General features: G+C 33.6%; 2 protein-coding genes across 3 annotated transcripts; both read left to right on the forward strand.

The window, feature by feature from the left end:
• The first annotated feature begins 200 nt into the window (after nt 1–200).
• On the forward strand, nt 201–3,949 carry LOC123683509 (2-hydroxyacyl-CoA lyase 1). Its single transcript, XM_045622597.1, has 6 exons — nt 201–482; nt 1,283–1,588; nt 1,638–2,351; nt 2,403–2,588; nt 2,645–2,880; nt 3,666–3,949. The coding sequence occupies exons 1-6, from the start codon at nt 432–434 to the stop codon at nt 3,883–3,885; spliced, it is 1,713 nt and encodes a 570-aa protein (XP_045478553.1). The 5' UTR covers nt 201–431; the 3' UTR covers nt 3,886–3,949.
• A 3,686-nt stretch (nt 3,950–7,635) lies between these two features.
• Nucleotides 7,636–21,797, forward strand: LOC123683510 (sialin-like). Of its 2 annotated transcripts, none has more exons than XM_045622600.1 (7): nt 7,636–7,981; nt 15,785–15,927; nt 18,173–18,409; nt 18,672–18,977; nt 19,979–20,255; nt 20,584–20,822; nt 21,509–21,797. In XM_045622600.1, the coding sequence occupies exons 1-7, from the start codon at nt 7,978–7,980 to the stop codon at nt 21,656–21,658; spliced, it is 1,356 nt and encodes a 451-aa protein (XP_045478556.1). In that variant the 5' UTR covers nt 7,636–7,977; the 3' UTR covers nt 21,659–21,797. The 2 variants fall into 2 exon arrangements, with proteins under 2 accessions (XP_045478556.1, XP_045478555.1); XM_045622599.1 differs by lacking the exon at nt 7,636–7,981 and adding an exon at nt 12,814–13,221.
• Nucleotides 21,798–23,304: the final 1,507 nt, after the last annotated feature.

Raw genomic sequence — 23,304 nt, forward strand, 5'->3', positions numbered from 1 at the left:
TTTCCTATTCAATTGAAACAATTCCCACAATAATCTCGTAATCTGGGCATCTGAATGAAACTGCCTTCCTAAAAAATATTTGAGGAGGCAATCAGCAATTCAAATGATACTTAAATTTGAATTATATTCATTCAATGCAAAATATCTCAATAAATGTATGTAATATTTTTCTGATCGAGTAGAAAATGTTACGCCACTGTCATCGTGTACTCTGAACCTGAACGAGTGATTCTTTAGATCCCGCTGTTCAAGTGTCCCGGAATCATTAATTTCCAAATAGATACAAATTAAATTAGAATTTTAGTGCAAATGTTCTGTTCATTTTGATTTCGTAGTTGTATGAGGTTTTTTAAATACACAGTTCAACTGCTAGCAGAGACAGTAAACAAAACCTTCCTCAACAATTGTATATTGAAGTATTGATCGAGAAAATGAGTGAAATCGAAGGAAATGCAGTTTTGGCAAACGCCCTCAAAGAGCAGGTAAATTTCTACATAACTTTGTTCTTATTCTCGTTTTATATTCTCGTATTGTTCTCATTTATAATTTGGTTATTTGACATTTCGTTCGAGGTTAGGTCTTGGAAAGATAATAAACATAATTGTACGAACCATAGGCGCCGTTCAGAGAAGGCAAAAAAGGTAGTCCAATATGAAATTTCATATGAATCGAAACAAAGATTTCTTAGAAAAATTCATAGCAATTTAAAGACATTAGATTCTCTTCCTCAATTCCGAATGATATTCTCAGCAATACATATTGAATTTATTAGTCAAAGTGAAAGTTTTTATCGTGAAAAACCATTTCGACCTACTTTTGAATAGTGACTAGAAAAGACAGGAGATTGTGTTGGAAATGCAGATTTCAATACCGTATTGGTTTGATATTAATAAACGATCAGATCTGTCATTTAATCTAAATTAAGCTAACTGTCAGTAAAATTGATGAATCACCGAAAGCGAAAGTTTGGAAGGAATCTATGAATATACTATGGTTTGCTCTTTCGTCCTGAGATCGCTTGTGAACTATTCAGTTAGGTAATCCAGCGATCTTTGCCTAAAACACACCCTATCACACCATGGTGGAGAGGTGACTCTGTTGTAACGCTATCACCCTTATACATCTGCGTGGGCTAAAGTATGTGTAGCGCGAAAACCCATAAAGCCATCTGTGAGCAGACAAAGTCTCTACAATATAAAAGTATAGAGTAATAATTCATTATTTTATTTTATTACTCATTTTTCGTCAATCGTTTTTGAATAATGTAATCGAACATTTGTAGGGCATCGAATTTGTGTTTGGTATCGTCGGAATTCCAGTCATAGAACTAGGAATGGCTCTCCAGACAGCAGGTATTCACTATGTAGGTATGCGCAACGAGCAAGCTGCCTGCTATGCCGCCCAGGCTATTGGTTACCTCACAGGAAAACCTGGTGTATGTCTTGTTGTATCTGGACCAGGCCTGATCCATGCTTTTGGCGGCATGGCCAACGCACAAGTAAACTGTTGGCCTCTGTTGGTCATTGGTGGATCCGCCCCTCAAGACCACGAGGGTATTGGAGGGTTCCAAGAAACAATACCACCTCAGGTAAACTCTTCCGATTCATCAAAGATGGAACTAACTTAAGATATTTCAGGTGGAACTTGCCAGACCTTACTGTAAGTATTCAGCTCGACCTCCTAGTGTCAATTTAATACCAATGCACGTAGAGAAGGCTCTACGTATGACAACTTACGGAAGACCAGGTGTAGCCTACCTAGATTTTCCCGGAAACTTGCTACAAGCCCGTATACCTGAAGAAGCTGTTCCTCAACAGTATGTAAGTCCGGAGCCTCCAATGATTTTCCCCAATCCTCAACTTATTGAAGAAGCTACCAAGTTGTTGGTAGGTGCACAAAAGCCTCTGGTAATTGTCGGAAAGGGTGCAGCTTACTCCAGGGCTGAGAATGAAATTGTTGAACTTGTGGAAGCATCTAACCTTCCGTTTCTAGCCACACCCATGGGAAAAGGTGTTGTGTCAGACAGATCTCCCAAATGTGTTGCCCCAGCACGGTCTCTGGCTCTGCAAGAAGCCGATGTCATCCTATTGCTAGGTGCTAGGTTGAATTGGATTTTACATTTTGGCAGACCGCCAAGGTTTTCTCCAGATGTGAAGGTTATTCAAATCGACATCAACGCTGAAGAAATGAACAATAGTATCAAGTCTGCTGTAGGTATCCAGAGCGATATCAAACCTGCAGTATCCCAGCTATGTGCAAAATTGAAATCCAGAAATTTCGTGTTTTCTGATACAAACCAATGGTGGAAGAAACTGAAGGCCAAATGTGAAGGGAACAAGAAAGGAGTTGAGGTAAATTTATTGTTTAATATTGTGGACTGGTAGTTCAAGGTTTGTTTTAAGGCTATGTCAAAAGATACTACCACGCCGTTGAACTACTACACAGTTTTTCATCATGTACAAGAAATCCTGCCTAAGAACTGCATTATAGTGAGTGAAGGAGCTAATACTATGGATATTGGTAGAACTATGCTCTTGAATGACCTCCCCAGACATAGACTCGACGCTGGTACTTTTGGTACTATGGGGGTAAGTTTTAATACAGCTGTATGGTTTCATTCAAAATAAGTATTTTTTTTTCTTAGGTTGGTTTAGGTTTCGCCATTGCTGCAGCGCTGTATTGTCGCCATTATGAACCCTCTAAGAAGGTGGTTTGTGTTGAGGGTGATTCTGCTTTCGGTTTTTCTGGTATGGAAATCGAAACTATGATCCGATATAAACTTCCTGTTGTGATTATAATTGTGAATAACTCTGGCATCTATAGTGGCGTTGAAAAAGAGGTGTTTGAGGAGATCCAGAATAGCGACGAGTCTACTAAAACGTGAGTTCTAAAATCTAGTATTGAAATACATATATAAAACTCAAAATGCAGGTAAATTAATGATAAAATGGGTGAGGTTGCAAATGAAAATAGCATTTGAAAAAATACTCCAATCATTAGGGTGAACATTTGATACTGAGTTCTGTAACTATAGACACCACCTGTTTTTTGTTCCTATTGATTCATATAAGAGAGTGCAATTGAAATCTTGAAGATGCTTTTTATAGGTAGCTACAGTTTTAACTTAATAGATAAACAAGGTTTCAAATTCGATGCTCGCTGATAGCATCTTGAAAACTATCAAAGTAAAGAAAATTCCTGCTGATTTTTGTTTTTGAAACAAGTGGATATCGTTTTAGAGTTACAAGGCTTTCCTAAAAAATACTTTTTCAAATATTTCGCTATTATTGATTTCTGTTTGAGATATGTATTACGAAAATTCCAAAATAAGTTTTTTTAAACTTGATTATCACTTTTATAGATCAGAGAAATTAGTAATTATTGGTTCGAGATTTGAATCCATGTTATTGATAAATGAAAAGGTTATCGGGAATGTGGACTTTATTTGCTGCCAATTACAAAAAAATCGCCAACGTTTCGAGAACTTTTCTCCCCTTTTTCAAGGCTTGTTCACAGCCTTGAAACCTTTTCATTTAGTAATTATTGTTTTTTAACCTGAAATTCGTTAATTACCTATATTATGATAAAATTTCGCAACTGGCAGTCATTGTAGTCTATCAATGCTTATTCAAATTCTATTTAAATTTGAATGATATTGTTTTCAGAATTCCTCCAACCACTCTCAATTTTGCAACTCAGTATGAATCCATGCTGAACATGTTCAACAGGAAAGGACATTTCTGCCAGACTATCCCAGAAGTCCAGAAGGCAGTAAAGGAGTCATTACAAGTAACCGATGGCCCTAGCATAATAAATGTTATTATAAGTCCAACTGCAGATAGAAAACCTCAAACGTTTTCTTGGTTAACCGAGTCGAAACTATAATTTTTTTTTATTCATATTGTGAAAAAAATTGTTCTTTGATTAAATATGTGTATATTTTCATGTTTTTCGATATATTTTACTATGATGTTCTTTAATAATCATCTATATATAAAAATGAATACAAGTTTGTTATAGCATTCACAAATCAAGAATGGTTGTACATATTAATTTTATGATCTTTTATGATGTTGGACAGAATAGCAGAATAACATAAAAAAATCCGCTGACCTCCAAAAGCGGGTGTAAAAAAGGGTGGCTAACTCAATTGAAGATGATTTCAGCATATTTATCCAATATAAACATTCACATTAATATTGTATTGTTTGTTCGCAATACCCAACTCCATTGTGAGGTGAATCTACCACAGTTGAAATTTTTTTCTAAAAACACTCTCAAAACTCTTGGGAAGGCGATAAAACATCTCAACCGATTAGTCAGAGAATTCCTTGACTACAACGAATCTTCCACCAGATACAAGTGTCCAAAGCTTGTACTTCAAATCGAGTCTTTCTAGAGCCGTTAGTACTGTATCATTCAATCTCTCCCAAAAGACCATTCAGTCCATGTATCCTTTCTAAAAGCTTCTCGGAAGGTGACAGGCAATCCCAATTTCTGCCATATAACCCCTTTCAGATCAGGGTAAAGGAGCCTCTATGACTCATATATTCTAAACAGTAGGTTAGGTTTGGTGAGTAAGATACACTGTTCGACCTTTCATAAGGAAATTCATCTTGAGGATTCCCCCTGCAACAAAAAAAAGGGTCAATTCTCCAAAAGTGTTCATACCTACTTACTATCTGTGTAGAACATTCCTTATTTTATAACTCACAAAAAAAGTCTTTATTCTGTTTCCCCTTACCGCAGAACAAAATACTTCTTAGAAATGGCAACAAAATCAATTGAACGGTTTTCTGGAGACTATAGTAAACGCTTTATTTCTGGCAGGGCCCCCGCAACCGCGCGTGCAACGCGTGCACCGCACGCGGGCGCCACTCTAAAAGGGCGCCAAAACCTCTTATAGGCCGCATGAAGAACCGAGGGACCAAAGGTTTTGGAAAAAGATTTCTCAAATTTTTTTAACAATTTTTTTTTCCAAACTTCTTTTTTGCAATTTATACAAGTTTCCGAACGTCGCAATCGGCATGAAATAGCCAGATATTGGTTTACAAAAACGCATACTCGATGCTAATCCTAGGGCATTTTTTGCATGTGCTGCACACAGCTTAAATTTAACTGAAAATGATGCTGCTAAGGTTTCAAATAAAACAGTGGACTCTTTTGATATTGTACAAGAACTTTATATATATTTCTCTTCATCCACAAGAAGATTGGAATGTTATAAAAAAGCATGATCCTCGGTTACATCTAAAACCCCTAAGTGATACTAGATGGTCAAGTAGAATTGATGCTAAAGTTTTATTTTATTCAAGTATGTTTAGAAATATTAGCTTTTAGAAATAGCAGAAAATGATACTTTTAACATGGAAACTAGACATAGACATTTCTCTTTTATTAAATATTCATTCTTTTGAATTTATTTGAAGTATAATAATTTCTTATGATGTTTCATTCCAGATTAATATTGTAAGCAAAATGATGCAAAGTGTAGCGATTGACATTAAAGTGTGCCAAAACTATTTGAAGAATTTAGTTGATCATTTCAAAAATTATAGGGATGATAATGTTCCCGTGTAAAAACTTGCGGAAGCTGGAAAACTAGCGGCTGCTCTTGAGATAGATCAAGGTTTTTCTCTATTATATACTGTAAGACGAAAGTATAAACCAAAATTGTTCGATTATGAACAGACGGATGAGGCACCTCAAGATCAAAAAATCGCTTTCAAAATAAATTTCTTTTTGAAAATAATTGATCAAACACTAAGTTCCTTAAATAGTAGGTTTACGATAACGTTTTTTGTTTTATTTGTGATATTCTTGAATTGAATGATAAATATCTTTTAAAATGCTGTCATGCTCTTCAACAAAAGCTAACTGATTAGGAAAAAAAGAGGCTGACGTGAAAGAAAATGATTTAATCAACGAGATAAAAGCCCTAAGATTGTTTTCATTATCTGAAACGAAAATCCTCTTGAAATTCTACAATATATTTTCGAAAATAATCTTACTTCTTCTCTACCGAATCTTAGTATTGCCTCAAGAATCCTTCTCACTTTACCTGTGTCTGTTGCTTCTGGTAAGAGATCATTCACTAGATTAAAAATAATTGAAAACTTTTTGAAGTCTACCATGTCATAAGAAAGATTTTCTGGATTGGCAATCTTAGATATAGAGCAAGAGATACTCGATAAAATTGATTGATTGATTATATAAAAATTTTGCAACAGCTAAATCTAGAAAAACATCCATTCAATTTCTGCATTGATCCTAATCAAATGTTTATGCCTTCAAGAATAATTTATAGAAGAATACAGCTTAAGTTTTGAAACACATTAAAAATGTATCATGTTACAACTAACACCATAAAGTTCTTAAGGCAATGAAGGTTCCTGATAGATTTTCAACCATTCTACACTAAATTCTTAACAAAACGAAAAAAAATTCGATTATCAAGCAGTGCTTTTCTCCACCTACCCCTTTTAAGGGGCGCCAAAATATGTTCCGCACGCGGGCGTTGATGTCCCTTGCGGGGGCCCTGATTTCTGGAATTATTCACAGATAGTAAAACGGTTGTTCATGAGTCTAGGATATTATCTAAAGTCAGCTTCATCAATAACTACTTGTAAATCTCGACTAACAGCTCAGCTTTATCAGTTCATCGAATCTTTAAGCCCCAGCTAGTTGAAATAGCGTTGACAAAGAGTCACCTCTCCACGAAGGTGAGGGAGGGTGTCGCTGGGACTGAACACCGTAATCCCTAAAGAGAGGGCGCACCTACGATTTTTGGCTCGAGAAAGACTCGCTAAACATATGATCTTCATATTTTTTAAATAAATTGGGCCACCTTTAAGACGTCATAGAAAAAACTGCAAATTAGAGGAAAATTTTAAGTATTTTTAGAATTGATATTGGCAGTTTGATTACTCATAAAGTTCATACCGAAGACTACGACTTTGTTATAAAATTTCAGAATAATATACGCTCCAAATGATTTTATATCACTATGTTGATTGTTCTAGTAATGAGAAGTTTCAATTGACTATAAAAGAAACATCAGAAATTAATCTGGGTAATTAATCTCAATTCAGTCATCAGTTAATCCAGGAATTCGTAAATAAATTTGAATAGTTTAGGGGCAGAGTCGAAAGATGGTGCTTCGTGATAAATATTACTTAGTGTTACAAATCCGGGTTTGGGAGGTAGGCCTTCTATTTAGGATTCAGGGTTATCATGTTTGAAATTTATTCGGCTATATTAATTCATACCGCCAAGTTTGATATTTATTAAATTCATTACACACTGTTTCTAGTCCAGTAAGATAATGATTAGATTGGATTCTTTTAATAAACACGGATATTCCCTAAAATAGAGTTAGATAAATAGATTTGTGTGATGTTAAAAACTTAAAGAAGGCGCGTAACAATTTAAACATGAAATGAAAAGAAATTATCAAGCCCTATGTGTTGTGTTCACTAGATGATTTTCACTAATTTTTTTTGTGTACCAAAATTTGCATAGGTACATCACAGTTGACCATAATAGAGAATTTCATTCAAGAACAGGTTTTCCTATTAACCAATTAAATCGAACTGGCTTGTTTACATTTGACCATCGTCTATTTACATAGTAGAATCACCTAGGAGTTCTTTATTTACGCTGTTCACACTATCACCTTCGCTTGATAATAACTGGTGATAGCTACTCACGTACAAAAATAGCAGTTAATATTTGACTTCCTCCCTATGATACGTGATACCTTCATACTAATTAAAGAGAAAAAAATTAGCTTCATCTAGATATTGCATTGAAAGGGACGATTTGAAACCCATTTAGAATGGTGATAATGTGATGGTTTTTGTGATTCAGTTGTTCAGTGGCTGTGGAAAGTGATGTCAGTTCGGAGGTTTATAATAATCGTTGAAGATTTGTTGACAAAGAAAGTAAAGGGAAATTTTTCCATTGAGAATAATTGCAATGGGTGAGTTTGGGACACTTCAGGAGTTTGTTATCATTATTGATCGATCATTACAAATATGCACATATAATAATAGCTATGAAACATTAATTACACTATAATTCATTGATAGATTCAATTAAGTGATAGTTTGTTTTTATTCCATTAGTTTAGAACGTTGATTTTTTCAGAGGCGATAGGTATAAAAAATATCGAAATTAAGTGATTGCCATTCTGTTTCCACTTTTTTATTATTTCAATAAAAATTGGTTAGTTACAGATACAGAGTAACTTTTATGTTGGTAAACGATTAATATTTAAATATGTAATAAAACAGTTGAAATAGAAAACTGTTATTCAATTTAAATTCAAATCAATTTCCATCAAGTAAAGACAGAGTCAATAAAAAAATATACATATAATAATTTATATAATGAAAACTTATAACGTGAAATCAAATTTTGTGATGGAGATGATAATGAATAGAATTAAAAAATTTCACCCGAAATTGATGATATATTTTTTTATACCTAATACGAATATGAAAACATAATCGAAAGATTTCAAACGGTTACTTGATTACGGCCATCCAAATTTCTCCCGGTCCTCTAACATAATTGAAAAAACTGGTTGGGATATGAGGGCAAAAATTTTGAAATTGGAATGTCGAAACATTCCAGATGATAATATAACTTCATTACAAAAAATGTCACCGTAATATCTGTTGGAATTCCAACTCTCAACTTTGAGGTATTACCTGTGGAATGTATATTTATTAATTAATCCAAGCATATTAATGGCTTTAATAAAGGAACCGTTTTATAGTTTTCGATTCCATTCTCATATTCGTTCAAGTATGTTAGGTATGACAAAAAACTCGAGCTTGGAGAATCAATACGATTAGCAATAAATTTTTAATTAAATAATCAAAATTCGAATTATCTTTTAAATTTTTACATCAGAGCTGTGAACAATAGGTGGACTTTCATTACATTTTTTTTTAATTCCGAAAGTTTGTTATTAGAAAGATTGATTTAAAATTCCAAGAAAGTATACTGGTTCACTTCTGTTTATTTCTCTTTTATCAATGCTTAGGCTGAGAGGAACTTCAACACATGTCACAGAATATCTTTTCCATGAACGATTCTGAAGGTTTATTATAGGAAGTGATAAACCAAAAGCAATCGTATATCCGATGAACACGATAATAGAATATGAAATGAAATCGCTCCATCGAATCTAACTAAGCTGCTTTTGTGTATTATAATATTGGTGTACAACTTTGCTTCCGCCGTTTTGTAATAGCTGGCTGTGGCGGTAGTCGAAATAAATAGATCCTAGATGTCATTCAATAAGCTTAAGTATTTGTTAACATAACGCCATCGAAATATTAATCGATTTGTGTCTGCATCATAAAGTTATTCTCTTTTAAACAGCTTACGAGCCAAATTCTCATCATTTGCGGGATGTTTTAATTTTCTGCTTTAATATGAATAAATCTGCGAATGAGGCTCATCGAATGTTTTTAAATACAGAGGTACAGAGAGTGGTTTCAACGTGATTTTGACGTCGAAAACCAGTATGGTGGAGGAAGAGGGAAGGTTTTCGAATATGCAGCATAGAAGGCATTACTTGATCGAGACTCGTGTCAAACGCAACAAGAATTGGCAGGATGATTAAGAGCCATTTCAAAACGCCTGAAAGTCATGGGGATGATTCAGAAATAAGGAAATTGGGTGCCTTACGAGTTGAAGCCGAGATATGTTGAACGGCGTTTACTTGCTTGTGAACAGCTGCTTGCAAGGCAAAGACGGAAAGGATTTCTGCATCGCATTGTGACTGGAGACGAAAAATGGGTCCATTAGAAAATCATTGGGATATTCCGGCCATGCTTCCACATCAACGGCCAAACCGAATATTCCGAATATTCAAAGGTCATGCTCAGTATTTGGTAGTACTGGCTCGGCTTAGTGAATTATGAGTTGTTAAAACCGACTGAAACAATCACCGGTGATTGTTATCGAACGCAAATAATGCGTTTGAGTAGAGCATTGAAAGACAACGAGAGACATGATAAAGTGATTTTGCAGCATGACAATGCTCCCCATGTTGAGAAAGTGGTCAAGACATACTTGGAAACGTTGAAATCGATCATTTCAATTTTCGAAAACAGCGGAACGAATATGCAATACAATTTACAATGAGAAACCAGTCCCTTATCACATTCGACCTTATACGAATGATTGAATGTAGTTTTGAAGAATGATTTGAATACCGATTATTCCACTAAAGTGGTCATAGTTCGTCAAGCAGTAGGTATCTAGAACAAAGGTTGTTTTCAGTCTAACTGGAATGAAGTTTGGAGTATCAATAAACAACCGGTTCATACATTTTTTAAATGAAATAATACTGTAAATTAATTTGGTATTTCTGTTATGTAACAACAACAACAACAATTGAATTGGAATGGAATGATTTAACAATAATATACTGAAGGTATTGGGATGCAGGATGCAATGACGATCTTATTGATGAAATACATCTGTTGAAATAATTATCGGTATTGATTGCAGGCAATTAGAGTTATTATGTGATTCAGTTCAGATTCCAGCTCTAAGTGGAAATATAAATTGTTTTCTCGGAAGATCTCTCATCACTTAAAGTGGTTTCAGACATACATACAAAGGGTTTAAGAACGATATATTTTGACAAAAAAAAAGAAAAATGAGCCTTCGTGCTCTTGTTCAAATATGTATACTAAAGAAACTGCTACACCCAGAAGGAGACGTTTAAATTTCAAATTTTTTTTTGGTAAAACATAGATAGTAAACATAAAAGTAAATGATTGAGTTTGGCGGGGTTGTCATTTCGAGAAATCGCTAACCGTACGAACAGAAATCCAACTACTGTTATGATATGTTGGATGTTGTCAAGCGTGGTTTAATAATGCTCAAAATCGAAAAAGACTAGGCACCGGACGTCGAAAGGGCACAAATGAAGTTCAAGATCGACGTCTAACGCCTTTAAAAAAAATGAACAAAATTCTCTTCTCGACCAAGGCAATGTTTTCTGATTACAAAACGATGATAACAATGTTCAAATGACTATGCTCCATCGATAACAACGGTTAAAAGGTGCTCCACGAAAAGAAATTTGGTTCTAATAAATAAGTGATAACCGAGGTTGAAGCCTCCCAAAGAAAATACGAATCTTTCTGCAGAAAAAGTATTGAAAAGTGAACAGTGAAGCGACCGTTTCAGGTACCTCTATTTGAGGGGCGGTAATTTGGACTAGTTTCCTAGCTGCCTTTTCATATTTCTTCATTGATTCATAAAAACAACATCAGGTTGTTTCGCTCCGCTGCGTTTGTCTGTTCTCCCTGCAATAAAAATCTTCAAATGGTCTTTACTAAGCCGCCTGTATAATGAATAACCAATGGCAGCCCAACCAATATCAACAGAATTCCCTTTTATCCTCATTGAAAGAGGGATAAAATCATTATGTATCATTATTATCAACCTATAAAAAATTCCTACGATTTTGCATTCCAAACTGGTAACTATTAAATGCCAAAAGTTTTCAGCGGAATAATGTATCACTAGAATTCAATGTTTTTTTACGCACGATTTCCCTGAGTACATGTATCACACTTGAAAATCCATGACTTTTAACTTTTAAAAAAATATTTGTTTTTACTGGCTAGGCCTGACACTTGTTGATTTAAGTTTCACTCTCGAATGAAATGTTGTTTATCAGAGAAAGAACTACTTTCATGAACATCTATTAAGGAAAAATTGCATATAACCTTCGATTATTCAAATACATTCAGTGAATAAGCGATTATGTACCTAATTGATTGATTTTATTATCACTAATGTTTGCATTCCTTTTTTTCACTTATCTCGAATAAATTGGATTAATGGAATCTAATTTGATGTTCATATTTTTCCAATTATACGCTTCGTTATCGATCTTGAAAGTAACAACCCGTGACGATGCTAGAGGGGGACCAGGGGGGCCTGAACCCCCCTAAATTTCTGCTGCCCCCCCTGAAATGTTGCATGAGCAAAAATATACCACGTGAATTTGGCGTAAGCTAGAAGGACCTGGAAACCTTGCCTCCCATAAAAAAATCCTGATTTTGATAAAACAATTAAAAAATTTTTAAACATCTTTGAAGCGTGTATCTTTTCCCAATTAAATAACATGATCTTCTGAATACTAAATATATAAGAAGTATCAAAAAGTAATACACAGTATTGCTATTATAACCATTTTAAATTGAATTATTCTTATTGATTCAACTCTTTGTAATATTCATGCAAAAGCTTCTGACTTTACGTCAGGGATTACCTCATTTTTATTTCCTTTATTTTATTTTTATTTTTTTTTGTGGTAGGGGATCATCCAAGAAGAATTTCACAATTGCTTCATTTTTATAGAAAAATTTTCGTTCTTCGTCTTGGCGATGATTCTGAAATTTTATATTTGGATGTCTTTGGGGGGTATTTATCCCGAGTACCCTCCTCATATCTACGCCCTTGTCAATGATTCCAGATATTCTGTAAGAAAGAAGGGACAAATAAACCATTGCATAAATTTGCATAATTTTGTATTCACTGAATTTCACTCTGAGCTAACATAATTAGCTCTAGACAAGAATAGCGATAAAATGAAACAATCTTCATCCTATAACAACGAAACCCTAAACTAAGAGTTTTTTCCACTCCTACTATCTGAAATAGAACCAACTCATTTATAATCGCGAAATTCCACAAACAAAACTTGATCTTTATTTCCGGTTTCCGAAGAAAACCTGAAATGATAACAGCTCAACATTACACAACATTTCTCAATTATCTTCAACTGTTGCAGTGGTCATCAAACCAATTCAAATTTTGTACCAGAAATTCGAGCACCGTACTCATCAATATTAATATTTCCCTATCTAGCGGATATCAATGAACAGAATTCGAATCAGTTAGCTTTGAGTACTTACTACTAGTCCATTACGAACATCGACATAATAGTGATTCCAAGAATCCTATCCCGGTTATCCCTTGGTTATTAGAAATGCAGGTAGAAAGATCCCTTCCGAAATGTACGAGCTTTTAGCAATGCGTTATTCTGGTCCCTCGAACTAGGATATGTTCGGTTGTCACGTGTGAAAGAAGTTTCCTCAAATGTTCATCGGAGAATGATAAGTTATTGTGATAGTTGGATTAAAAGTGATACATAATACTGGAACGGATTAACAATGGCATGTATGTATGAAAGTTTTTAATTTTGAAGCTTCAAACAATGTATAGTAGCACGTTGAATTTTATATGTATGGTTTTAATTTGAAACAGATTTGATTGAATATAAAGTGTTTGTATTCTGATCCTACCGCATATACTTTTTGAGACCGATTGTGCTTTATTAAATAAGAATAATAATGAATGTTTGGAATTTTAGAAGTATTATTTGTTCAGCCCCCCTTAGACTTTCATTCATATAAAATATATTTATATTCGTGGAGCTTGAACTTGAAAAAATAGTTGAAATCTGAATGAATAGTTACTCTGAAACTATTTAGAAAAAATTGATTCAGTATGTACCTTCGTAGTAAATATAGCTTACTAATATATTACATAGGTTGTTAAGTTTCCGAGAAGTTAATATTTTTAAATTGCTTTCTTTTTATTAGCCCTCCTTTTTTGTGAACTATTGAAAGAAAAGGGTGAAGATCTTTGTTGTTAGACGATAAAATAGGTTAATTTTCAGCCTTAAAAATTCGCAAACAATTTGATTCATAAGGTTAGAGGATTAATGCTGTATAGAAACCGTTATTGAATTAATTTAATGTAAATAATTTCTGTAGTTTCCGAAAAAAGTTTCTCAGATTTCTAAACCTCAAACAATTGTAACATGTTAAATGAAGAAAAAATGAACCACATAGCAAAATTCCATATTATTGAGAAGTAAATAGAATGAAAACCTAAAATTGAATCTTTATCTGAACTTTGAATAATGGAAAATGAAAATTAGGTTCGCTTCATTCAGATCGTACTGAGGAACACAATAATGAAAATTTGAAATTGTCTCAGTCATAAAATTTTTATATTTTTCAACGAATCATTTCTGATAATAGTGATAATAAATTATTCAGGCACTATACCTACCTATTTCAGTTGTGAAGTTGAAGATTTTTGATTTTTTTTTGTGAACTTAAAATAAAAAAAAAATTATTATCGGAATTTCGAATCCCTTGAAATTAAGATACTAAGATACGTTTTCACTTTCATTATCCTAAGTGGTATAGATTCTTGGAAATCAATTCATTGATTTAATTTGTCCATTTTAATCCTTGAAATTCGAGAATCAAAAATAATAAACTACAATCCATACTGATCAATATGCCAAATGAAGTTATGATATTATTGCTTGAGATTACGGAGCTATAAAATTTAGAATTCTAGTTTTATTGATGTTGAAAAATAATCTTAATTGTGTAGAATTTGAACTATTTGATCTCCTATCAATATTTCTTATATTTTAAAAGAACATCCTGATCTGAAAAATTTCTCTTATTCGTTATAAGAAACCCTTAGTAATTTTCTAGATGTAAATAAAGCAGAAAAATTGAGTTAATAATTAATCTAATCTCTTTCCTTATATTTCAACTGCTTATCCTAATGATTATCAACAAGAAATATTCGTAACACATTGATATTCTCAGTTAGAGAAATTTTGGCAGTATTTGGTTTCCTTATCAATATCTTCAAAGAGTTCCTTAAATATTTGATTGATTGCCTAATGTTATGATTATGAAGTTATTCCTTGAAGATTACTAAACAAAGAAAAAATCTGATAACATCATTCAAAACATGGCACATAAAATGAACAAATAGACATCCTCTATGCTGAATTTATTGAAATGAAACTGCAAATTTATTACTATGATTCATTATTTCCTGAAAAAAAGTTAACAAAATGAAAAAATATTCGGATGTAGTTGTGCAATTATGATGCTTATACTGAAAAGGATGAATTCAAAAAATTTTAAATCTGAAATAACAAGTGCAAGGAATTTTTGGTAAACAGTATTGTGTTCAATATTATCGTAGAATTATATGTTTTAATAATTGAAAGACCTGAATATAAATTAGTTCTTATGGTTTCCGAGAAAAATTTTGAGCAGTTTACGGTGGATGAACAGTTTTTTTTTAATTTAATTTTGTATTACGAAAACTAAACTGTGAAAAGTTCAGCGGTAGATGAAATTCTTTTTTCCGAACAATTCAGTGGTTCGATAAAATAAATAAAAAAATCAAAATCATCTCACATTATGATTATCATAATTCAGAATAATAATAATAAAAAAGGGGATGAAATTTAGAATTTAATGTGAGTGGAATTTTTTTACCAATTTGTATGTAGTTGTTAGTTCGTAGTTTTGTAAAAATGGGTACGGCAGATGAATGAATTTTTTTTTATTCATTTTGTTTAATTATTCCCAAAAAAAAACCTTTGGGCTTGTTCGAGGAAATTTAAAATTTAAATACACCCTGAAATTGAAAATAAATATTACTACGACGATACTGTATGCAATATTGAATATGATATGAATTTTTGAAATTTTCATTTGGATTTCGGTATTTGAGACATCGGGTTCGAATAACACAGCTTGTTATTCATTTACATCTTTTTATTGATCATTTATTTAATTTGTTTCGTCACGTGACAATAAATTTTGCTTTGAAAGGGTTAATAACGAACTATAGTGTAAAATTGTCTGAGTTTTTTGGATTTGTTAAATTTATGGAAATCAAATTTTTTTTTCAGCACTATGTTGTATTCCCAGTCGAGCCCTGGTTGCCATGATGGTATTCTGGGGTACTTTCGTCAATTATATGTTCAGATCTCACTACTCCATAAGTGTCCTAGCTATGATGCAAGCGAGAAAAGTCAACGAAACCCTTGGTGATGTAAGTAGAAAAAACCACTTTTTCTTTAACCAAAAAACTAAAAGTATTTCCACAAAAAAAATAATAATTTGCAAATAGTATTCGTTGTTTCCTTTTTTGTGTCACTACAATATATCATTGCGTAGGTTGATGTATACACTCTGTATAAATAACCCATTTGTTGCTAGTGATATCTTTATCATATGTTCAGTATGTTATCTTCCACTCCAACTGAATCAATATTGATAATATAGCATTTGCGATTTGGTAGTTCAATTTATGAATGAAATTAACTTTTTATTGGAATTGAAAAAATCAACTCTCGTAATAAGACTGAGTGAAGTTTGATTTCTCATTTTATCCTACATAATACCTGACATGAACTTCTCATTCTTTATTCAGCAACGGATTTGATGAAGAAAGAATGATGAATTTGTTTATGGTTGTTGAATACAAGAGAGTTCATTGAAATTCCACGCTGGGTCAAATAATAGATATTTGATTGGAATTTTTGGCAGGCATGTCCTTGTCTTTCTTCAAGAGAAACTGTAAAAAAATTGTTGTCCATATGACATTCCCTTTTGTAAATATTAAGATGGTCTCAGATAACGTTTCATGTTTGTGGACATTTAATTTTTTATATGATTTCATTTTAAGTTGATTTTTTTTTTGGTGTAGATGTTTGTATCTCATTTTTTTTTCCTCCGATGAATAAACTAGTTTGAAAGATTATTATTTGCAGCATGCTCCTTCGAATCTTTTCATGTTGAACATTACTTCAGTTATTATTATTAGATACTACCTAAACATATTTTCATATTTATTTTTATCATGAAAAACGTTCGTGTCCTGAGATACTTGAACCTAACAAGGTATGACTCAATTCGAACTAATGAATATGCAAGTTGAAACACTTAAAACATGCATAAGTATTGGTCAATGACATAATTGTCTACTTGAACTCCAGTAGAACGATGCTCAAATTTTAAAGAAACTTCGAAGTATACTTTGTCGATAACTACTCCTCCAAAATCGATCAGAATCACCTTATTTTCTAGATCAATACAGATATATAAGCCGAGACAATTCGAGAATTCCTGAAAGATATGAAATTAGGTAGATTCAACAAGTAGATCACCTACTTGTGGGACTTGGGAACTTTTGAGTTGTTTAGGCGTGAAAAGAGGAACTAGCTGTCCTTGAAAGATGTCATCATCATCAACAACACTTCTTATCGTTTGCGGTTTAATGAATTTATCAGTCAATTTTCATGAATAAATAGTTTATCCATTGTGTGTTCTATTTTAATTGTTATTAGCAATTTGTATCGTAGATATTCAGCACAAATTTGTTCAGGGCGATAAAAATAAAAATAATTACAATTGTCCAAGCCACTTCGAAAATATTGTATCAGTTGAACGAAAAAAAAAGAGAAAAGCTGTAACAAGGCCTAAGGAAATTTTGAGCGCTGGAAGACCACAGAGCTGTAATTAGCAGTATATGAGATGTTATCGTTGCTAAGAAAATTCTACCCTTCCAAGTCTTTGAAGTTTTTCATTCGACAGAATTCATGTTTACATATCACGTGGTGGTAATCCCTCTTAACTGATAAGACCCAGGTCTAACCGGTAAAAAGACATGCTTTCGAAATGAACTCTTCACGTCTTAGCTGGAACATCTTTAAATCGTTATTGTCGACGAAGCCGCCATTGCTTTGCCTACATAATATTTTCCTATAAAAAGGAGAGTTTCATCAATACCCGAAACTCGTTTTCACCACTTAAAAAAAAAAACAGCGTAATGTAATGTTACTTGTCCTTCAATATCTTGATCCTTATTTAACTCCGATATGTCGACAAGCATCTTTTGAAGCTTGGTATAAACAAGAAAAAAATTGTATGACACTGGTTATGCAATCTGTGTATCAAGCCTGAAAAATATTCGGAATAAAATTATAATGTGAATCTTTAGAATTAATTGAAAGGTTTAATGAACGTCAAAGACAAACAAGTTTTAATAATCATAGGAATAAAATAAATTGTACATAATATATTCTGACAATTCTTAGCCAATTTTTAAGATGGGCTCTCTCCCTGCCATATACACCTAACATCTCCTCAGTGAAGCGTGATGACGGTTGGGTTTATATCCCAAGTGGTGTCGTTCTTCTGAGAATTGCCAGCCTTCGACGCCATCTCTTGATCTAGCAAAGAACCACCACAATAAAATTCTCTCATATATTTTATAATTTTCTTCTTCTTTTCAGTTTGGACCTCGCTACAATTGGACATACGAATGGGAACAGCGTACAATAAGCGCAATGTTCTATGGACTCTCCACCTTATCACTGCCTTCTGGTATGATCTCAGAGATGCTGGGTCCTTGGCATGTACTCATGTGGTCCTCTATTATTATGGCTGGATCATCTTGTCTTATTGTACCAGTTGCATCTTTTGGCCCCTTTTGCGTCTTCGCTTTGAGGTTTGTGGTTGGCATGATGCTGGTGAGTAGTCAGATAACTGTTAATCTTTACTCATTAAGGGTACAGAGTCTATCATTTTACTCGAATGTCTTCTTATTTTCAAGGTAAGAACTGAGTTCAACTCAGTCATAAAAGATACACTAACTGAAATTACCTTTATTGAAAAAAAGAACCATAAAAATACTAATTCGAACGAGCTCGCAACTGATTCTGACTCCACGTCAATGTTTTTTCCATTTTTTTTTTAGTGGACAAAGGAAATAAATGTTTATCTTTATTCCAGGCTCTCCAATACCCAGCCCTCCAATGTTTGATAGGACGATGGGCCCCACCAAACGAAAAAGGAAGATTCTCAGCCTGCTTGATGGGCAACGCATTTGGTTCTATGTTGACAATGCCGGTTACTAGTATGATCATAGAAAAATTCGGATGGAATTGGTCCTTCTACTCATTGTCCTTTGTTGTGGCACTATTTTGTGTTGGTCTGATACTCTTCGTCGCCGATTACCCACGTGACTATAAGTGGATCGATGAAGAAGAGTTGCAGTATATTGAGAAGGCACAAGGAACACAAGTCAGCAGGGAAAAGGTAAACATCAATTGACATTTTGGCATTCGAAGAAATATTAAAAAAAATTTTAGCTAGAAAGTTATATCATGTTGTTTTTTCATCTATATTTTCGAATTACACTGCCCAAATGATGGTCTGGGAGAGTAGTTAGGTTATATTGGGCCACTATTCCACTATTTGGGTTGTTCAGGGTACTTTGAAGAAGTTTGGTAGCCTTGTCTACTGATAAATATGGCAAGGGTTCAAGCTGAAGCTGCTTAAGCACAACTTCTGGAGGTAGACAACAATTTGTATGCGCTGTAGCACCATCTTACCAGAACAAAAAGCTTTCTAGTCCATGTTCTCTATGTCACAATACAGAGTTCACTTGGTCACTATAATAGTAATGCCACCACGCTCTTAGTGAGGACTAATGTGGCCTATATAAATGAGGCAGTACACATTGACTTATGAACTGTGGATCTGTGGGTATTGGTGAATTTCTCAAGGCGTATGAGATGTCTTGTTATGGTAATTTTGCGTATTAACAGACTTTGAGAGATGAGTGAAGATAAGTGATGAATTCCATCTTGAGAGCTCTATGCAAAATACATCTCATTGTAGAGGATGAAATCTGAAAAGCATATTTACATGCAAAACGAGATGAAGATCATAATATCTGTATCTCCTATCACGGTTTAATATGACCACAGAAAGAGTGAAGATAAAGAAGTGTAACTTTACTTCTGTGACTATACAAGAATCATAGCTTTCGTCACACGTCAAATTATCTCGCATAATCAATTAAAAATTAATAGGTATAACATACGATTTCATGCTATTGATTTCTACGATGACTAGGAGTTAGGAGTTAGGGTTAAATTGAGATTGAACAGTAGTCATTTCATGTTATAGCAATACGATTTAGGTTTAATGCTAGCTCTAAACTCTAATTCTAGTAATTCTACATAACACTTTTACCAATATCTCTTATTTTCCAAAGAATGAACCCCTTGATTTTGTTTCAAGTTGAGTTTCAGGTCACACCACCATACCTTGCGATGTTCTCTTCGGTTCCTTTCATAGCCCTCATAATTGCCCAATTTGGCAACCTTTATGGCTTGACGATGTCCCTAACAGCAACTCCGCAGTTCTTGAAGAGAGTGCTGAATTTCAACCTGAAAGGTTCTGCTTTCATCGCAGCGTTACCACAGCTTTCTAGGTTGATTTGTGGCTTCTTTTTCGGATATGTCAACGACGCTTTGTTGAGGCGAGGTGTACCGAAGAAAACCTGCAGGAAAGGATTCACCCTTTTATGTAAGTTCAGGTTGATTCAATTATGTTATAGATTTCAAGATAACAACATTAAAAAAATATTGATTTACTCCAAGAAGAAATGTGAAATAGATAAACTTGAATTGACCAAAAAAAAAACTTTGCTGTTTCCTCAAATTTCGATAGCCTAAGAATTCAATTTTATCTTCATTTCTATTATAACTAATGTTCCTAGATTAAAGGCCAAAATATAAGAATAATTACTAAATATAGGTAGTTTAGGTTAGGCCCAAAGTTTATTGAGTGAACCGTTAAACTCACTGAGGATTATCACATTTGATTTTTTCAACTAATTTCTCTGTTTTTTCAGCTCACATAGCCACTGGTATGTGCCTTTGCGGTTTTCTCTTCATAGGCCAGAGCTCTGATATGGCAATTTTGCTCTTGGTTGCTATGCTTGGTTTCAATGGAGCTGCAGCTCAAACAACGTTGATCAATCCTCAAGATCTGTCACCAAACTTTGCTGGAACCATTCACGGTGTGATGAACTTCTTCGGAGGATGGGGTGGCTTTATTGGACCGATGATTATCGAAAAGCTAACAAGAGATGTAAGGGTGATATTTTTACTCCATACCAAATGGAAATTATTCAGTATGATGTTGAAAAAATCAACGGAAATGTGAATTAATCATTCATATTCTTTGTATCGCCTTCAAAAATGAGAAAAGCATTGACGTGATGTCGGGAGTTTGTTGAGGAAATGAAATAGCTCTCAAAGAAAAAATCCTAAAGTAACTGGGTCAACTCGTCTTATTTTTCTTCTTTCGTCAGACAATCAAAACATGTTTTAGAAAGAATCATGTCTCTAACTATCATGGTTCAAATTTTATATCGGAATATTTCAGCCGAGACTGGAGAGATCGTCGCTACCTGACCCCACCAGCACAACTCAGCGGTAAAGTCAGCACCAGGACTAGAGCGGATTTCACATTAGAGCTTTCCTCATTCTTTGCGATATTCTGCTTGAATTTTTCTGACACCGCTATTCACACAAAATTTTACACAGAGCCCTATTAGGGGAATACGCAGATTATATCATGAAAAGATGTGGGTTAGAAGTTCTTTGTCATAGCTCATAATCTATGAACTTTTCTCAACTCAAAGTTTTTTTGTTGCATCAACGAATTTTTTGTTGACATAAGGTATATGTATAGATTAGAGATCTAGTTTGCTTAGACACTTTTTGAATCAACTGTTACTTGATGTGTTTTCAAACCCGCCTATTCTTTTTCAGAACACCATGGACCAATGGGCCATTGTCTTCACAATTGGAGGACTCATTTATATAATCAGTGGTATTGTGTTCATGTTTTTCGGATCCGCTGCTTTGCAGTCTTGGAATGACAAATCGAAAACAAGTTTACCACCTCCTGTGGCTGTTTAAAGAGATTCAACTCAGGAAACATCTCGACATTTATTAATGACAGTATAGATTTTAATTTGAATGCCTATACAGAAGATATATTATTACCGAATGTTAAGAATGTATATATGTATTTTTAATAAATTAAAATACAAAAATATTCACTTCCAATTTTTTTCATTAAACTAACCGCTAACCACTTCTTTTATTTATTTTTGGCTAGATAATTGCATCGAATTCTCATCTCAAGTAACAACGAAAACAGTAGATTTTCAACTTTAGGTAAAGTTGAATAGATACAAATTAATCTAGTTTATTTTATATTTTTCTTGTGCTTTAAAAATTTTTACTGCAAATGGAATACTGTAAAGAGAAATATCAATTTGAAAAGTGTATTTAAAGAATGGATCTCTAAACTCCAAATTACATTCTTCAAGACATGATTGTATGGACTAACAATAAAACTACTGCTATCATTCCAAAGGTCTAATTAAAAAATTGAAACAATCTGTAGGGAATCTATCGATTTCCTCGAAAATATTGGAATCAAGTTAAATTTCGAACCAAAATGCTGAAAACGGTGTAAAAACTTTGAATTAGCAAAGCCACACCCCTAAGGGATCTGAAGAAAGGCATTGCTAACGGTCGAAACGAAAACGTCCTGAATGCCCATAAAAAACCGGCATTTCAGGGCGAATAATTCAATTGAGTTCAGTCCAGTCTACAACTACAACATATGTGCAACACTTGCACCGACAACGAGAAGAGTAAAGATTTTCACATCTGTTCCCGAAACCGGCGAAAAAGTACCTACGACCGAGCAGCAACGACCCAAGTGTCCAGCGACCCTTAGAAAACGATTAGATCTAAATATCATCTTCTTCACACAATTTCTGTGGGTTGGAAATACATTGAATAAGTGTTTTTATCCCGTTCTTTTATTTCCCTTATTTGTCCTTGGCCGTGAACTACTTTACTCACAGTATAAGGACCACAACCCACAAATCCACACATATTTATTATTGCAGTTTGCAGTGCATCTAACCGTTTTTTGATTCTAAATCTTTTTCCCGAAAAATATCACTTAGCAGGTTTCGTCGAAAACAATAAAAATCTTTATTCAACGAAAATATTTTATACACTATTTTACCCTCCTAGAAAACTTTTTACATTGTTTACTAAGATGCTATCATTTGAATTCGTCAAAATTTTCACCTAATGCCTTCAATGTTTGTTATAATAAAAAAGTCAATCATCCCAAGTTATAATATATAATAATGATAATCTTTATTTTCTGACCTTAAATCAGTACTGGTGTACTGGCTCCAAGGCTTCAACTCATATAACTCAAACTAAATTAACAAATCACTTCCATCGAAAAAACAAACCATTATAAACATTGAGGTTAATTAAGTTCTAGGTATTTTCTTAGGTTACGGCACATCTTCTTTGGGTTGTTTGAGTCAGTTACCACAAAGATATAAAAATTTATAGTGGAACCTAGACAAAGTGTTGTCAAATTACTGTGTAATTATTATGGACATATACATTTCCATAGCAACCAACCATTCCATCAATTGGGATTTCTATCAAATTTAGTTTTATTTTATCAGTACAGGAAAAATAAAAAGATTTTGGGAATTGTAATAATTTGCAAATACAATATC

Source organism: Harmonia axyridis, chromosome 6, assembly GCF_914767665.1.
Source record: "Harmonia axyridis chromosome 6, icHarAxyr1.1, whole genome shotgun sequence".
Lineage (NCBI taxonomy): Eukaryota > Metazoa > Arthropoda > Insecta > Coleoptera > Coccinellidae > Harmonia > Harmonia axyridis.

Coding starts and splice junctions, on each gene's coding strand:
- LOC123683509 (XM_045622597.1), top strand. CDS start 432: ATGAGTGAAATCGAAGGAAATGCAGTTTTGGCAAACGCCCTCAAAGAG. Junction 2,589..2,644: donor GTACTTTTGGTACTATGGGG/GTAAGTTTTAAT, acceptor TTTTTTTCTTAG/GTTGGTTTAGGTTTCGCCAT. Junction 2,881..3,665: donor AGCGACGAGTCTACTAAAAC/GTGAGTTCTAAA, acceptor TATTGTTTTCAG/AATTCCTCCAACCACTCTCA.
- LOC123683510 (XM_045622599.1), top strand. Junction 15,928..18,172: donor TCAACGAAACCCTTGGTGAT/GTAAGTAGAAAA, acceptor TCTTCTTTTCAG/TTTGGACCTCGCTACAATTG. Junction 20,823..21,508: donor TCGAAAAGCTAACAAGAGAT/GTAAGGGTGATA, acceptor ATTCTTTTTCAG/AACACCATGGACCAATGGGC.